Below are 16363 nucleotides of genomic sequence, written 5' to 3'. Positions count from 1 at the left end.
TGAACTCACAACCCTGGGTTTAGCAGGTCAATGCTCAAACCACTGAGCTATCCATCCCTCCACCCTTCTGCGGTAAATGGTGATGGAAGGAGTTAAATTGTAAATACTTGTCTCAGTTCAACCTGCTCTTTCCCTTTTCTCCCCTCTCCCCAATAAAGTTCACGTTTAAACCTCTGTGCTTGTGACTGGGTACAGATTAGCTTGGCAAAGGCACCCAGAGCGGTTATAGGTTCCCAGATTACTTGGTGGGGGTTTGAGCCAAAAAGAAAAACAGAAGCTATAGAGAATCCCCTAATATAAGTGCCCGGCCCTTGTTGCTGCCAACCCTACTAGCAGAAAGATTACACATGGAATGCCTCTGAATCAATTATCTGACATTCTTTAATTCCTTTCCATGTTAAAATGCAGTACTTTATGTATTCTCATTACCCACATGGGAGAGGCTTTTCTGTCTATTTCTTGTTCATCTGTTGAGACTGCCTGGTTTTGAATCAGTTGTAAGAGAAACGTGCTGGAGGAGAGAACGTACCCAGCTAGTTTACAGATCTGCCCAAGAACAGCTTACTTACTGTTACATTGTCAATAAAGACTTTCCAATTTGCATTCCTTTGTACATGACTCAAACCTAGAGTCTCCAGAGACATCAGGAGGAAAGACACAACAGGTATAGTGATGGGGATTCAGCAATTATCTAACTGAGAAAATAGCTCTCGGAGCATACTGCATCCTTACGCTCAAACTTGAATGCTGGAATTTTACTCAAATGCAATATTCATAATTTAAAAAAAACCTTCATGAAAATTCAACCTGTCATTTAGGATAATTATTAGTCAAATGTGGTTTTAAAGTTCTGTTATAAAACAGACAACCAGACATTTAATTACATGTCACAGTGTTATGGAAATGAATGACTTGAAAGTTATGCTAACAAACACCCTGTCTAAAGAGAGGAAAATATATCCGATTCAATGTCTCGTCAGTCCACTGCAACTTCAATTTCAACAGATCTACACCCCTGAACAGCACAAATATTTAAATTCCTATATTTTTAACTGTTACCATGAAAGCTTCAGGCAATGGAGCATTTCTGAACAGATGCAAGTTTAGTTTGGCAAGTCTCAGTCAAATTAGTTTAACACCTTGACAGGTGTAGCAACAAACATGGAATACAGGGGGGGCAGCTCAGTGGTTTGAGCATTGGCCTGCTAAACCCAGGGTTGTGAGTTCAATCCTTGAGGGGGCCATTTAGGGATCTGGGGCAAAAATCAGTACTTGGTCCTGCTAGTGAAGGCAGGGGGCTGGACTTGATGACCTTTCAAGGTCCCTTCCAGTTCTAGGAGATTGGTATGTCTCCAATTACATTACATTATGCAAAATTCCTAATGTTCCACCCTGTTACATTTACAGTCAAAACAGATCTATGCATGATTTCACCTTCCGCGAAAACAAGCCCAGGATTTTGTTACTAACATAAGTGACACTAAATATTAAATATATGTATATGAAGACATTACCTTCATGGCATGAATTTCTTCTAGTAATCTCTCTGCTCGCCTTTGGTTCTTTAGTACCACATCTTCCGAACCCCTGTAGATAAAGACTGTGTTTAACTGGGTAACATACTGATTTGCAATCATTTCTCAACAAGGAAGTTACTATTTGCAGCAACATAAATCACAAAAGTCAACATAAACAATTGTATTTTACTGTTCATATCTATTTTATGTTAAATGTAAGTTTTCAGAACAACTAACTAGATATAGAAACATCAATGCATCCCCAGCTTTTACAGATGAAATTAGTATGCAGAAGAAATATTATGAGAATTCTAAAAACGTGATGGCAAGTAGTAATATATCTGATAGCAACATTTTGGCAAGGACTTTTTTAAAATCAGAAGAATCTGCTGCATCCTCTATAGGAGCTGTTGAATTAAATGTAGTGTCTAGAGAACACTATAAATTGTTTAGCACCAGTGTAAGTCAAGGTTGCTCAAACTAGATAAGAGATTAATCAAGCCCGAGAATGATTATTATGCTGAAAGTTTACTTCTAAAATTTGTGTAAGTACATTATGATTAAGTTTTGAATGACCCTAGATAGGATATAATAATCAAACCTTAAGAGATGATAGGGATTAAAGAATACCTACCAAAAAAAAAAAAAAAAAAGTGAGTTAGCTGAAGATAGAATCCTGAAAATTTAGATGGCAAGAGGTACTTTTCTGAGTAAAATTTACAATAAAATTAAATGTTAATTACAAAATTTAAATATGTAATGGAGGCCACGATACTGCTAAAAATCGTACACAATTTGCTACAGTGGGTGAAGTGTCTAAAAAAAACCAAAACAGCTGTATTCTTCACATTTTAAACACAACAGTAGATTTGTCATCTTCCATTGGTCTCCAGTACTAAGTGTCACAAATCACTTTGCCCCATGTGAAAGATTACATTAACACTGATTAAAAACATTATTAAAAGTTTCAAAAACAGTACTTATTTGTTCAAAGCATATCGAAAAGTGCTCCTTGCACTGAAATTTGCAGAAGTACTTTGAACTTTGCACTGAGGAAGCTGCTGAAGCTTTCTGTAACACAGTGATGATCTAAAACATAAGGCTAAACTTTTCTAAAATGCTTATGTGATTTAGTCTAAATCTCATTTTCAAAATTACTTCGGTCAAGTGTTTAAACCAGTTCTGAAAATGGGACTTGGGCTCCAAAGTCACTTAAGCACTTCTGAAAACTTTACTTCAAGTCTGCTTTGAGAAATTGTTTTTAGATTCATATTACCTTAAACTATATTAAGATAAGTAAAATGTTGACATAAATCTATAAATAAGATTTACTACATCTTACACACTTAATGCGCATTCATAAAAGTACAGTTCAAGACCAACACCATTCTAAAAACATATTGTGTTCTTAATAAAAGTATTAACTATCCAATTAATTTACTGCCCCACTATCCACCTCAAATGTGTGGAGTGTTAAATAATGTTATGTAGACACTCATTTTTCCCCACAGTTTATTCAATATTTATCTAAGTCATTTAAAATAAATGCAGCATTAAATTTTTTTAAGAAATAAAGGCATATTAATATTAAACTAACTTCTTTAATTTAAGTTTTGCAATGTGTCTGGTGAGTCTGCGAATGGTAAGAACTCTGGCCTTCTTCACCTCTTTTCTCATCTTCACAACCTATTTGAAAGGAGGACAATATGTTAGAAAAGCTATTTATCCTTGTGTACAGAAACTAATCAATATATCTGTTATGCCTTTGTTTTTTTAAACTGATTCAATAAACAGAAAAATATTTTGAGAACACAGTTCACTCCTCTGCTTACCAAAAATCTTAGTTCAAATGAATTCAAATTCCTGTTAAACTCGAACTGCTTCCATAAACATCAATCAGAGGAGGAAAACAAACCAACAGTCTAAAAATGTGTCTGAGGTCTGAACAGGAACAAGACATGAAAAAGCCAAGGCATTCTTAACCAGCCATATTTTAATATTATTCTTAGAACCACGCTGGCCTAGAATTTTGAACAGCTTACATTTATTTTTTGCTCATTCATTTTGTATTCCCACCTCATTGAAAATGCACCTGTACTTTTCTGTTAAAGCACGATATGGAACAAAACTACCTTTAACTGACAATTTAAATGTTCTTTAAAAAGCTGCTAAAGCGAACACTTATTCATTCTTCAATAATAGACCGTCTGTCAAAGGCCATTCTAAATTCTACAAGAACAGACAGACAAACAAATGAAACCACATTGCTACATATGGACTGTCATTAAATTTAGTTTCATTTCCACCACCCAGAATTATACTTGCAAATTGTAAATTTACAGACTTACATCAATATATATTTAATCCTACTTGGGTTTTATTTCTCCCCAGCCCATCCCACAAAAAACACATTTTTTAAAAAAATGTAGCATAGATAAACAAATGGTAAATCCAGCAAATGAAATTGCCATGAAATTTCTCCAGGGCCAAACTTATTGAAAGTTAGTGTTTTCATAAAAATACAAGGACTTCAGGTGTAGGATGATAACAGCATCTCATTGCTGACTGATGACCTGGCCATTTGTGTACATTAATAGTGTACAGAAATTTCAAACTATTTAGCAATACATTTTCCAAATACATTTTCTAAAACTTTCTTTTTTGGAGTGATTTACCATCATCAATAGTAAAACAGTGTTAAAATCCACAAAGTGGAGAGAAAAAGAAAACAGAACAAAAATTGTCTGATTTTTGTATTTGTGGTAAAATTGTAGCGAAATCCTAAAATTTACTCCTGGACAGAGAATTTGTACTGTATGCCAAGTTGCCAAACCCTTCTTAAAATTCCATAGAGGAATCTCTCTTTATTGTACCCAGAGTTTTTATTTTTAACTACAGACAAAATCTTAAAATACTTGCACACTCCCTATGCATATCCACATATAAGATCTAAAATACTGATATACCTAGGGCAGACCCTAAATGTTCCAGTGGCTCATGGCATTGCGTGTTCATCAAACTGAGACGGAATTAAGTTTTCAGAAGTCTATGCAAGTCTTCTCCTGCCCAGTACAAGTGATATCATGTACTAGTTGCAGAAGCATCCAGTGGTACAATCAAGGAACCCTCTTCCCCCGTGCATTTGTCGTGTTCGACGTGATATAGTTGTTCTCAGAGTATAAATTGGGGTAACATCCACAAATGTTGGGGTTCTACCACCTTGTCATTCACAGCAGCAATTTAGTTGTAGGCCCTGCTCAGCACAAGGTCTTCTTTGCTCCCAGACAAAATTTGTGTCATGAGCCAAAGCTCCCTAAATCTGGCAGCAGCAATTCCCTGGCTACCACTCCTGTCTACAACCTGGATGTATGACCTGTGAATCTTGAATTTCCCTAAAGGGGGTTGCCTAAGTCTCTTAACTCAGCTAGATCGATCATTCCAGGATCTTCCCCAGGTACCAGCACTGGGTTCAGCAGCCACTGTATCCAATTTTCTTAGCTCATGGATAATTTCCCACAGGTACTGCTAATCCCAGGATAGGACAACAGCGAGGGTAGAGCCATATGTCATCTCACAGACAGCCATAGGCATCTGCAGAGATAGGCCTTCAGTTGAGTGTGAATGCACTGTAGGAAGATTATTTCCCCTGGGGTCCCTTCTGCCCCAGGTAAGGGAGTCTGCCCCAGGGCCTGGCTATATACAGAGTCCAATCGATCTTGCACTTCTGTCCCATTGATCCATACAGGGACCATTACTTTGGCAGGTCTGGTCTTCCACACTCAGCTTTCCACTGTCCAAACCTTGGGATACTCACGTTCCATAAAGGGGTATTCTCTTTGGGAGTGTTCTGGCTGCCCACCTGAGAATAGGCCACCATGTTTTGGTCTGAGCCCATTCTCTCACCTGCTACCAATCTTGTTGGTTAGTGGTTTGGCATCTAAGTTCACACTATTCCCTCATAGCAGCAGTGTCAGTAGCCAACCACACTCTTTAGGTTTTGTCCAGGCCCTTACTAGCCTGTTGCTGTGACTCATCCAAAGTCAGTCATTCTAAATCACGATGCACTGAACATGAGGGCACTTGTCCCTGATGAACAGAGAGTGTTCTCTTCGGCCTGGGGTTCATATCAGGTTGGGTTGGCTTCTTAGCCTCAGTCTGTTCCCTGCCCTCATCTCTGAAGTTTCTAGGCAGTTTTCATGGAGTAGCTCATGACTAAGTGCCTACCTCAGGGCAGACTGTCAAAAACCAGGGCAGACTCTCCAAACTCTATGCTCTGTAATTAGATTTAATCAACCCAGTAACACAGTCCCCCAGGCTCTCCAGTCTATCTTGCCATCCAGGCATGTTGGACCAAAGATCACAAAATATCCAGGTTACTTCCAGTCCCAGGGAACCAGTCACATGAGTCTATACCTCAGATCAATTTATATTTCAGTTCTCACACCGAAGACAATGCTTCTAACTAATCCTTAATAAGCTAACTAAAGGTTTATTAACTAAGAAAAATAAATATGAGAGTTATTTACAGGTTAAAGCAAGCAAGCATATACACACAAATGAGTTACCATCTATGGTTCCTAAACATAGTAATCTTTCAATTCAAAATGTCTTTCAAGGTGGACCCAAGGCTAATCCCTGGGGATCTCTGCCTTAGTTTAGTGTCTCTAGCCCTGTGAGAGTTCAAACAGCAAAGAAATGAAAAATTTACTTTTGCCCATTTTATCTTTTACATTTAAGCCTTCCAGCCCATGAAATGAGCAACCTTGCACGAAGCATTTCCAAGATGTGATGGGGTCATTCACCAATCTTTGTATTGCAATGTTCGTTAATTGCCAACTTAATTTTGACAGGCCTCCTGAACAGGCGGAGGGGATGATTCCCATACCTAGATTCACAAGTTTAGAGCAAACATTTTCAAAGCTATAAGCAAAACTTACATATTTTTTTGGCATGGAATAGACATTACAAGTGAGATTATGAAATGCTTGTAAATTTTTGTATGCATTAGAGTCTAAACACTAAATACATTCTAATAAAAGACTAATACCTATTCTGAATAACATACAGGTGAGATGGTTTGATTTCCAGTTATGAGTTTGTCAGTGATCAGCTGATGCCTAAAGACTTGGCATGAGCTGGCAACTGGTTTACTGGCATCACAAAGGGCACTGATGGAAGCACTGGCCCTGGGCTCACGGCCCCAGTCATCAGATCCCTGGCTGCCCAGACCAGCTCCAACAGTAGCTGTTATAGCAGGGTTTGTTGCAAGTCTTTCTGCTGGCTCACCATCTTGCATAGCAGCTGCTGCTGTTGGGTTGTCTGCAGCTGTTGTTGAGTGGTGCACTGTTGCAACAGTTGGTGCTGGAATGGCTGTTGCTAGGTTGCCTGTTGTCTCTGGCTCTCTGTCAGTCACTCGTACCACTGCTCTGGACCAATTCTGCTTGGGTGCTCTGACTCTCTCGTGTATGGACTTTTAATTTCCCTCTAATTTACCCTAGTGTCAGGGCTGGGAAGTGAACGCTTATATTCTCTAGTATTTGTAGCAGGCTACATCTTTTTAGTGTCCCCTTAAGTGTGCACTGCTACTGTCTTGGACTCCAGGGCACATCCCTTTGGCTGTGCCATTCAGAGTCTCTGTCCTTTGCAAGGGGTGTTACAATAGTCCAAAGAAAAAGTCTGTTTCCTCAGCCCACAAGAAGGGTCCTAAGCTTTCAGGAAGCCAAAAGTGGAAAAAGGGAGAAGTACCACCAGCCCTTCCCCTAACCTTCCCCTAACCTAAGTTAAAAAAACAGTAAAGATGATTTGTGTTCTGATTAAAGTTTCAATGGTAAAAGTGTCAAATATTTCAGCTTGGCTTTTATTGATTATGTGTACTCAGCTCACTACATTCAGAATGTGAAGCACATTTTTCTCACAAGGTAGTACAGATCCTATTTCAATTTTAATTTAATAGTAATAGTTCTAATGCAGGAACATCTGTATACCACTGCACATGCTGAATAAACTACAGGTTCTTAAAAGGTTTACCGCAAAGCAAAAGTGTGTTTGCACCTTGAAACCAACTGGTCATGAATGTGAAGTCTGGGAGAACTGCAATAATTTACTATTCAGAAATTTTCATGCCGGCAGACACCCTTTATCCAACAACTGTACAAATAGGAAGTCTGTCTTTAAAAAGTCTTGCAAAGTTATACTTTTTCAAAATGAGCATTGAGAACAAATGTAAACTATAGATGTGATAGATGCTCTGAGCAATTATTACCTTTCTCTTGCCCCTAAATGTACAAAGATGACGATGTAATTAAATAACTACAGAGAAAACTATTTCCTTGGAGTTCATGACATTGCCCGTCTAGCTCTGTTCTGACAACTGCAGTCTGTACAGTTGAATACACACTGGAAAACATTTAAGCTCGAGATCATTCAGAACTTCTTAAATGAAAAGAAAAAATGAGTGTGTCTTATTTCATAGGAAGCTTTAATAGTGGTTCTTTAACACTGCAGCAAAAAATCCACACACTATAATAAAAAAGCCCAAGATTATTCTTTGAATAAAGCATACACTAATTTAAAAAGCACAGCTAGTCATTACATAACCAAACATATACATTTAGTTTCCTCTCCAATATGCTTTGTAATGTATTTTTCTAGGAACATTTAATGCAGATGGAGCATGTTTTTTAGGGACCAGCTGCACCAAAAAAAATCAACTTCTTCAGCTGCCAGCCAATTATAAAGTTCTGTAGCTGGATGGCAGCGAGAACAAGAAGAGGTATCCACTATCCAGCAGCCACAAAATATCAAAGTAACCAACCTGTGGCTGTTTCTTTCCCAGTGGTTGGTATGTGTGAATTGGGCTCTTGGAAGTCCTCTTGAAGTTATTCCCATGAAAATGACCAGCTCTTTGAAGCAGAGACTGTCTTTTTGTTCTGTGTTTGTACAGTGCCTAGCACAATGGGGTCCTGGTCATGACTGGGGCTCCTCATTATCATCTTTTATTATTTGTAGCAATGTTCAGTGAGTTCTGACATCCAAAAATGGGTTAGATGTTTCTTTCTTGGATAACTGCTCAGTTGAGAAAGATTTTTTTTTTAAATAGGGTCTATAGCCAAGCAGGACTCTGATGTTTCAGAAGGTCAAGCAGTAAAGGAAGTGGAAGCCCTTTTAAATGAAGCCTCTAAAATGACTGGGGTATGAGGTAGGCTCACGACCATGTATCAGAACTCCCCAGACTTAGTAGCCCCTGAAACTTGGTGATGGGGAGTTCCTTCCACATAGATATAAAAATACAAACAAAAATCAGAAGAGACTAATTATACCCCAGAGGTAAACCTCAAACCAAATAATTTCCTCTGTCAACAGCAGTCCTGGAAAATTACATTCTAGAGTGGCTGGAAGTCCACAGACTACGTGGCTACCAGTGGAAAGAATGACCAAGAATTGTTTGCAATGCAGGATGGGAATGGTGGGGCTCTCCTTCCGTCAAGACAGCTCTGACAGTCATTGCAGAATGGTGCTGTCTAGTTGGCTTAGATATAAAAAACCTAAAACTTGAAAAGTCATCATGGAAAGAAAACCAGTTTTTGTGTCTTTAAAAACAAATGTGTAATAAACACTAGCGTAGCAAAAGATATGTCAACACATTTAACAAGTCATTCCTAGGAATCTTGCCAGAAATAATGCATGCAACTCTATGCTGTGCCTCTTGGAGATACAACACAGAACTCAAAGCCCAGGAGAAGGGCACAGCTAAGGTGGCTGCAAGACCTCTATGCACCCTCCTGATTCTGGGCTATTCCAGGGACTGGAGATCACAGTGATGCCTTCTGACCTTATAATTTATAGACTATGAAATTTAGACTCTTAGTGCTGTCTAAATTACAGCAGCTTCTTGTGTTGCTCCATGGGTTGCAATGCTACCCAGAATCTCTGCAGTACTGTATGCTGGAGCCATGCCCTCAACATACTTCCTATGCCATTTCTTTCAAGGGTGTTTTAGAACAGTGGCTCTCAACCTTTCCAGACTACTGTATCCCTTTCAGGAGGCTGATTTGTCTTCCATACCCCCAAGTTTCACCTCACTTGCATCCGAAGAAGTGGGTATTCATCCACGAAAGCACATGCTGCAAAACGTCTGTTAGTCTATAAGGTGCCACAGGATTCTTTGCTGCTTCTACAGAACCAGACTAACACGGCTACCACTCTGATACTTGACACCCATGCAAGGCACTGCATTTAGCCGTATGGAGTGGAAATCCATCAACCTCATGAAGAAACTTGCACAAATACAGACGGATATCATCTTCCTTTCCAAATGTAAACGGATGGACATCATACCTAATGGACTAAAGGTAAAAAATCCACTGCTATCTACATACTACACAGACCACAGTGAGAAATTATGCCATACTCTATCAAAGAAACTGAGGAACCACCTGATCAGCATCCTATACAGCAAACAGGAAAACAGCAAAAAAGAGCTCTCCAACCTGGAGACTCTCATCAATAACCAAACTTCCATACAAACGGACTTCACTAAAATAAGACAAGAGATCTACATTACTCACTTCACCTCTCTACAAAGGAAAAAGGACTGTAAGCTGTCTAAACTCCTACCTGCTACATGGGGCCACAACCATGGTACCCCTAACCCACCCAGCAATATCGTCAATCTATTCAACCACACACTCAGCCCAGAAGAACAATCTGTCCTATCTCGGGGACTCTCTTTCTGCCCTGCCATTCCCACCAACATGATACAGTTCTGCGGCGATCTGGAAGCCTACTTTCACCATCTCCGACTCAAAGAATACTTCCAGGACAACACTGAACAGTGCACTGATACACAGTTACCCTCCCACCAACAGCACAAGAAGAACAACTCCACATGGACTCCTCCTGAGGGTCAAAATGACAGTCTGGACCTATACATTGAATGCTTCCGCCGACGTGCACAGACAAAAATTGTGGAAAAACAACATCGCTTGCCTCACAACCTAAGTTGTGCAGAACGCAATGCCATCCACAGCCTCAGAAACCATCCTGACATTATAATCAAAGAGGCTGATAAAGGAGGTGCTGTTGTCATCATGAACAGGTCTGACTACCAAAAGGAGGCCGCCAGACAACTCTCCAATACCAAATTTTACAGGCTACTTCCCTCAGATCCCACTGAGGAATACACTAAGAAACTGCACCATCTACTCAGGACACTCCCTACACTAACACCAGAACAAATCAACATACCCTTAGAGCCCCGACCAGGGTTATTCTATCTACTACCCAAGATCCACAAACCCGGAAATCCTGGACGCCCCATCATCTCGGGCATTGGAACTATCACTGAAGGACTGTCTGGATATGTAGACTCTCTACTCAGACCCTATGTTACCAGCACTCCCAGCTATCTCCGTGACACCACTGATTTCCTGAGGAAACTACAATGCATTGGTGACCTTCCAGAAAACACCATCCTAGCCACCATGGATGTAGAGGCTCTCTACACAAACATCCCACACACTGATGGAATACAAGCTGTCAGGAACAGTATCCCTGATGATGCCACAGCACAACTGGTTGCTGAGCTCTGTGCCTTTATCCTCACACACAACTATTTCAAATTTAATGACAATATATATCTCCAGATCAGTGGCACCGCTATGGGCACCCGCATGGCCCCACAATATGCCAATATTTTTATGGCCGACCTGGAACAACGCTTCCTCAGCTCCCGTCCACTCACGCCCCTTCTCTACCTACACTACATTGATGACATCTTCATCATCTGGACCCATAGGAAGGAGACTCTGGAAAAATTCCACCACGATTTCAACAGCTTCCACCCCTCCATCAACCTCAGCCTGGACCAATCTACACGGGAGGTCCACTTCCTAGACACCACGGTGCAAATAAGTGATGGTCACATTAACACCACCCTATACCGAAAACCTACCGACCGCTATGCCTACCTTCATGCCTCCAGCTTCCATCCCGGACACACCACAAGATCCATTGTCTACAGCCAAGCACTGAGGTACAACCGTATCTGCTCTAACCCCGCAGACAGAGACCAACACCTAGAAAATCTCCACCAAGCATTCTCAAGACTACAGTACCCACACGAGGAAATAAGGAAACAGATCAGCAGAGCCAGACGTGTACCCAGAAGCCTCCTACTGCAAGACAAACCCAAGAAAGAAACCAACAGGACTCCACTGGCCATCACATACAGTCCCCAGCTAAAACCCTTCCAACGCATCATCAGGGATCTACAACCCATCCTGGACAATGATCCCACACTTTCACAGGCCGTGGGTGGCAGGCCAGTCCTCGCCCAGAGACAACCTGCCAACCTGAAGCATATTCTCACCAGCAACTGCACACCGCACCATAGTAACTCTAGCTCAGGAACCAATCCATGCAACAAACCTTGATGCCAACTCTGCCCACATATCTACACCAGCAACACCATCACAGGACCTAACCAGATCAGCCACACCATCACCGGTTCATTCACCTGCACATCCACCAATGTAATATATGCCATCATATGCCAGCAATGCCCCTCTGCTATGTACATCGGCCAAACTGGACAGTCTCTAAGGAAAAGGATAAATGGACACAAATCAGACATTAGGAATGGCAATATACAAAAACCTACAGGAGAACACTTCAACCTCCCTGGCCACACAATAGCAGATTTTAAGGTGGCCATCCTGCAGCAAAAAAACTTTAGGACCAGACTTCTAAGAGAAACTGCTGAGCTCCAGTTCATCTGCAAATTTGACACCATCAACTCAGGATTAAACAAAAACTGTGAATGGCTTGCCAATTACAGAACCAGTTTCTCCTCCCTTGGTTTTCACACCTCAACTGCTAGAACAGGGCCTCATCCTCCCTGATTGATCTAACCTCGTTATCTCTAGCTTGCTTCTTGCTTGCTTATATATACCTGCCCCTGGAAATTTCCACTACTTGCATCCGAAGAAGTGGGTATTCACCCACGAAAGCTCATGCTGCAAAATGTCTGTTAGTCTATAAGGTGCCACAGGATTCTTTGCTGCTTCTACAGAACCAGACTAACACGGCTACCCCTCTGATACTGAAAAATTGCTTACTTTCTCATTTTTACCATATAATTATAAAATAAATTGATTGGAATATAAATATTGTACTTACATTTCAGTGTTTAGTACATAGAACAGTATAAACGTGATTGTATGAAATTTTAGTTTGTACAGACTTCGCTAGTGCTTTTTATGTAGCCTGTTATAAAACTAGGCAAATAACTAGACCCCCTGGAAGACCTCTGTATATACCACCAGGAGTATGTGTACCCCTGGTTGAGAACCATTATTGTAGAAGGTAGGCTGATGACTATCCCAATCAATCCCTGGCTTTTAGGGCCCTTTACACTGCTCCAGACCTTTTACCCAACATAAAGGGGCTGGACAGGAGTAAGGATCTCACCCAATATACATCAATTACGACTAATACTAAGCATATACATATGTATGCTTTATAATATATTTATTCACAACTTAAATATTTGGATCAATAATAACAGATGAATCAGAGTTCTGTATTTTGCATTTAAATAATCTTGCAAATGCATTCAAGTACGTCAGATTCATTTATAGTGGGTTTATCTACATTAAAATAATCATAATATCTTGCACTTCTACAGTATATTCCATTAGAAGATAGCAAAGCACTTTACAAAATACCAGTGAACTAATTCTGAACACCACAGTTAAGTACATAAATATCCCTGATTTTGAAGATGAAAGAATTGTGAGGTATAAAAGGTATGGTCTCATAGTAATTCTATGGAACAGATAGGATAAATCCACATCACTGGACTCCTAGTACTGTGTTTAAATCACTGGATCATATTTCCTTTCTACAGAAAGAAACAGAAAGAAGAAACATTGAAAAAGAACAAATTAGCAGAGTAAGTAACAAAACTGACTTTAGATATAATTTGCATTTGCAACAATTATAAGAAGCTTAAATCAGTACAGTAAGTTTAATCACCACTGTAGCTCTATTATATTGATAGGTTAAAATGGTCCAAACGGGCACATAGTTATGGTCCGAGCCTGGGAAAATCTATTTTGTAGTGTTCTGCAGTGTCATTATTGGATAATGGAACTCTAGAAGAGAAAGTGAAATATATGACATGTTGACTTGCATGCCAGCACTAGGAATGCCTCCCCAGCATTTAGTAGTTTCTCAGAAGTGCTGGTGTCCAAGCTGTTAGGGGAAAAAAACTAGACAGTTCAGTCATGCTTTGATCCTGCAAATAGTGTATACAATATTTTTGCAGAATGAAAAATTAAATAGTGTGCTTAATTGCATTTTAATCCTAAACAGAGTACTTTTTCAGCCTTCTGCCATTTCAGTGGTCAGATATCAATATGGAGAAATATATAACACTCTATAATTATACTGGGTAGCTATGGGAGTACTCACATACTTAAAATCAGGCATATGCTGAAGTATTTTGCTGAATCAGGGTGTCAGTGCTTGAAGTCTCTCAAATGGATAAAGAGCTGCCTCCCTCTCCTTCCACTACATAGCATATATATTCCATCCATATACAACTCCCATCACATCACACCTCTCTTGTGTACCGTCCAAAGTCTGCAGGAGGGGAACCCCACTTTGGTAGGCCTCGTAAGATCTGTTAGGATAAGGCTTCCTTCCTTTTAGCCTAATACCTCCACCCAATTTAAACTCTTAAACAAAAAACTGTTAAAGAGATCAAATTGAAAAGTGTACTTCAGTAGAGTTCACCATACTCCATCCCCATCAAAAGTTACTTTCTTTAAAAAAAAATTCTACAACTTCCGAGAAAATCCAAATATTAGACCCAGTTAGTGAACAAGGGGTTTAGCCACATCTCTGTCATGTAATCCTTCACCTCTAATATTCTCATAGACTCAGACTTTAAAGTCAGAAGGGACCATTATGATCATCTAGTCTGACCTCCTGCACAATGCAGGCCACAGAATCTCACCAACCCACTCCTGTAACAAACCCCTAACCTATGTCTGAGTTATTGAAGTCCTCAAATTGTGGTTTGAAGACCTCAAGCTGCAGAGAATCCTCCAGCAAGTGACCCGTGCCCCATGCTGCAGAGGAAGGCGAAAAACCTCCAGGGCCTCTGCCAATCTGCCCTGGAGGAAAATTCCCTCCCGACCCCAAATGTGGCTATCAGTTAAACCCTGAGCATGTGGGCAAGACTCACACCAGCCAGCACCCAGGAAAGAATTCTCTGTAGTAACTCACACTACCATCTAAATTTTGCAAGTACTGTATAGAAGTCAGACAGTTGAGATTCTTCTTTTTCCTTCATTCCTTATTGTGAGAGTTATATATATTTTTACCATCTTGCTCAAAGACTTCATCAATTAGGATCCTGTAAAAGATTTACCATTTTCATTACTGTGACCAAGCATAATAGAGGCTGGGGAAAATTGATTAGACTCATTGCACGATATGTTGTCCCCTAGGTCTGATACCCACAAAATATTCACAGCTCTAACATCTTTTCCCTGAAGTAGAAACAGAGTTATTAAACTTGCTCTTTGAGATTGGGTCTGAGGATTCTGATGTTACTTACCATTATATATTTTCATCTTGGTTAATGTGACTGAACTTACTGATGTGCTTACCAAAACTAGCCTCTGATCAAGACTGCTGCACCGACCAACTTTACAGGACAAGTAGCATTTGCTTTTACATAGTATGAAGCAAAATAAATGCATGACAGAAGAGAAGAAAGTGTCACTGCATACAACACACACTCTTTTCTATTTCTTTCTTGTTATTTGAGAAATTACCTGCACAATTTAAACAAAGTTGGCAATTTCTACAAACAATGCTTTGCTAGTTTCTTGATGAGAAGTGGGGGAGAAGGGAGACCAAAAAATCCTTTATTTATCTATATTTAAATTATTATTATTAATTTATTATTATTAAAATCCTTCCACTTGCCTGGCTGATACCTGAAAAAAACGCAGCCCTCCCTCTCCCCCAAAATAGCTCCACATATGCATTAATGATAACTGAATCCCAGATACAGGCACAGAAAGACATTCATAGATTACATAGAAGGCCACTGCTAATGAGGTTTGTCCTCACTCTCTCCTCCCAGAGCCTTTTTTTAAGTCCACAGATTTCAAGGACTGTGGTGGAAATGTTCTCAAAGGAATATTACATTAGAATAAAATGTTATGCTTGGATGCATTTGGGGCTTGTTTTAAAGTTTGTAGAGGGAGCTCATCTCCAAATTAAGCAAACATTTGGCCAAATTCTTTTTAATCTAGGAGAATATGACTAAAGATTTGGGAGATGTAGCAAGAAAGGTACATGTCTATATTTTCAACTACAGTGTCAGCAGATTGTTGCAGAAGTTAACAATCCAGCTGGTTAAGGGACAAAAATAAGCAATGCTCACATATTATCCCAAGACTAGCTAGGTGTAGTCTGTTCTAAAATATTGAAATACAGGTATTAGATGATCTGAATAAGATTTCAAAAAGACATTATAAAATCAGAGCTTTTTATTCTTTTGCTATGTACAAGTAGCAGCTAATTTTGCATACAAGAATCATATTTACATCACCCATGTCCTAATTCATGTTTAAACTTTTAGTTGTTAAAGAAATGTACTTGTATAATTATTTTCTTCATCTCAAATACATGAGCCCAGAAATGGATAGTCATTTCATTTTCCCTTGAGCAGTCTGAAGCAAACACAACTATTCACTTAGAGCTTGATCCTATAAGATTCTGAGCACTATAGCTCTAATTCAACAAAGCAATTCAGTCCAGGATAT

At 39.7% G+C, this 16363-nt stretch overlaps 1 protein-coding gene across 6 annotated transcripts in view; it reads right to left on the bottom strand.

The window, feature by feature from the left end:
- SRFBP1 (serum response factor binding protein 1) overlaps window positions 1-16363 on the bottom strand; it is a 116432-nt gene that overhangs the window by 76904 nt on the left and 23165 nt on the right. For 3 of the 6 annotated variants that reach the window (XM_039545006.1, XM_039545009.1, XM_039545010.1), the window contains exons 2-3: window positions 3115-3203; window positions 1515-1587 (exon numbers count right to left, since the gene is read on the bottom strand). The exons of 1 other annotated variant lie outside the window; for it this stretch is intronic. In XM_039545006.1, coding sequence (XP_039400940.1) covers window positions 1515-1587; window positions 3115-3203 — 162 coding nt within the window. Of the gene's footprint in view, window positions 1-1514; window positions 1588-3114; window positions 3204-6582; window positions 6700-6803; window positions 6873-16363 lie in introns of those variants that run through there. 2 more of the 6 variants (XM_039545007.1, XM_039545008.1) reach the window with 2 other exon arrangements.

The sequence above is a fragment of the Mauremys reevesii genome, linkage group 6, assembly GCF_016161935.1.
Source record: "Mauremys reevesii isolate NIE-2019 linkage group 6, ASM1616193v1, whole genome shotgun sequence".
Lineage (NCBI taxonomy): Eukaryota > Metazoa > Chordata > Testudines > Geoemydidae > Mauremys > Mauremys reevesii.
This window is presented reverse-complemented; position numbering and strand designations above follow the sequence as displayed.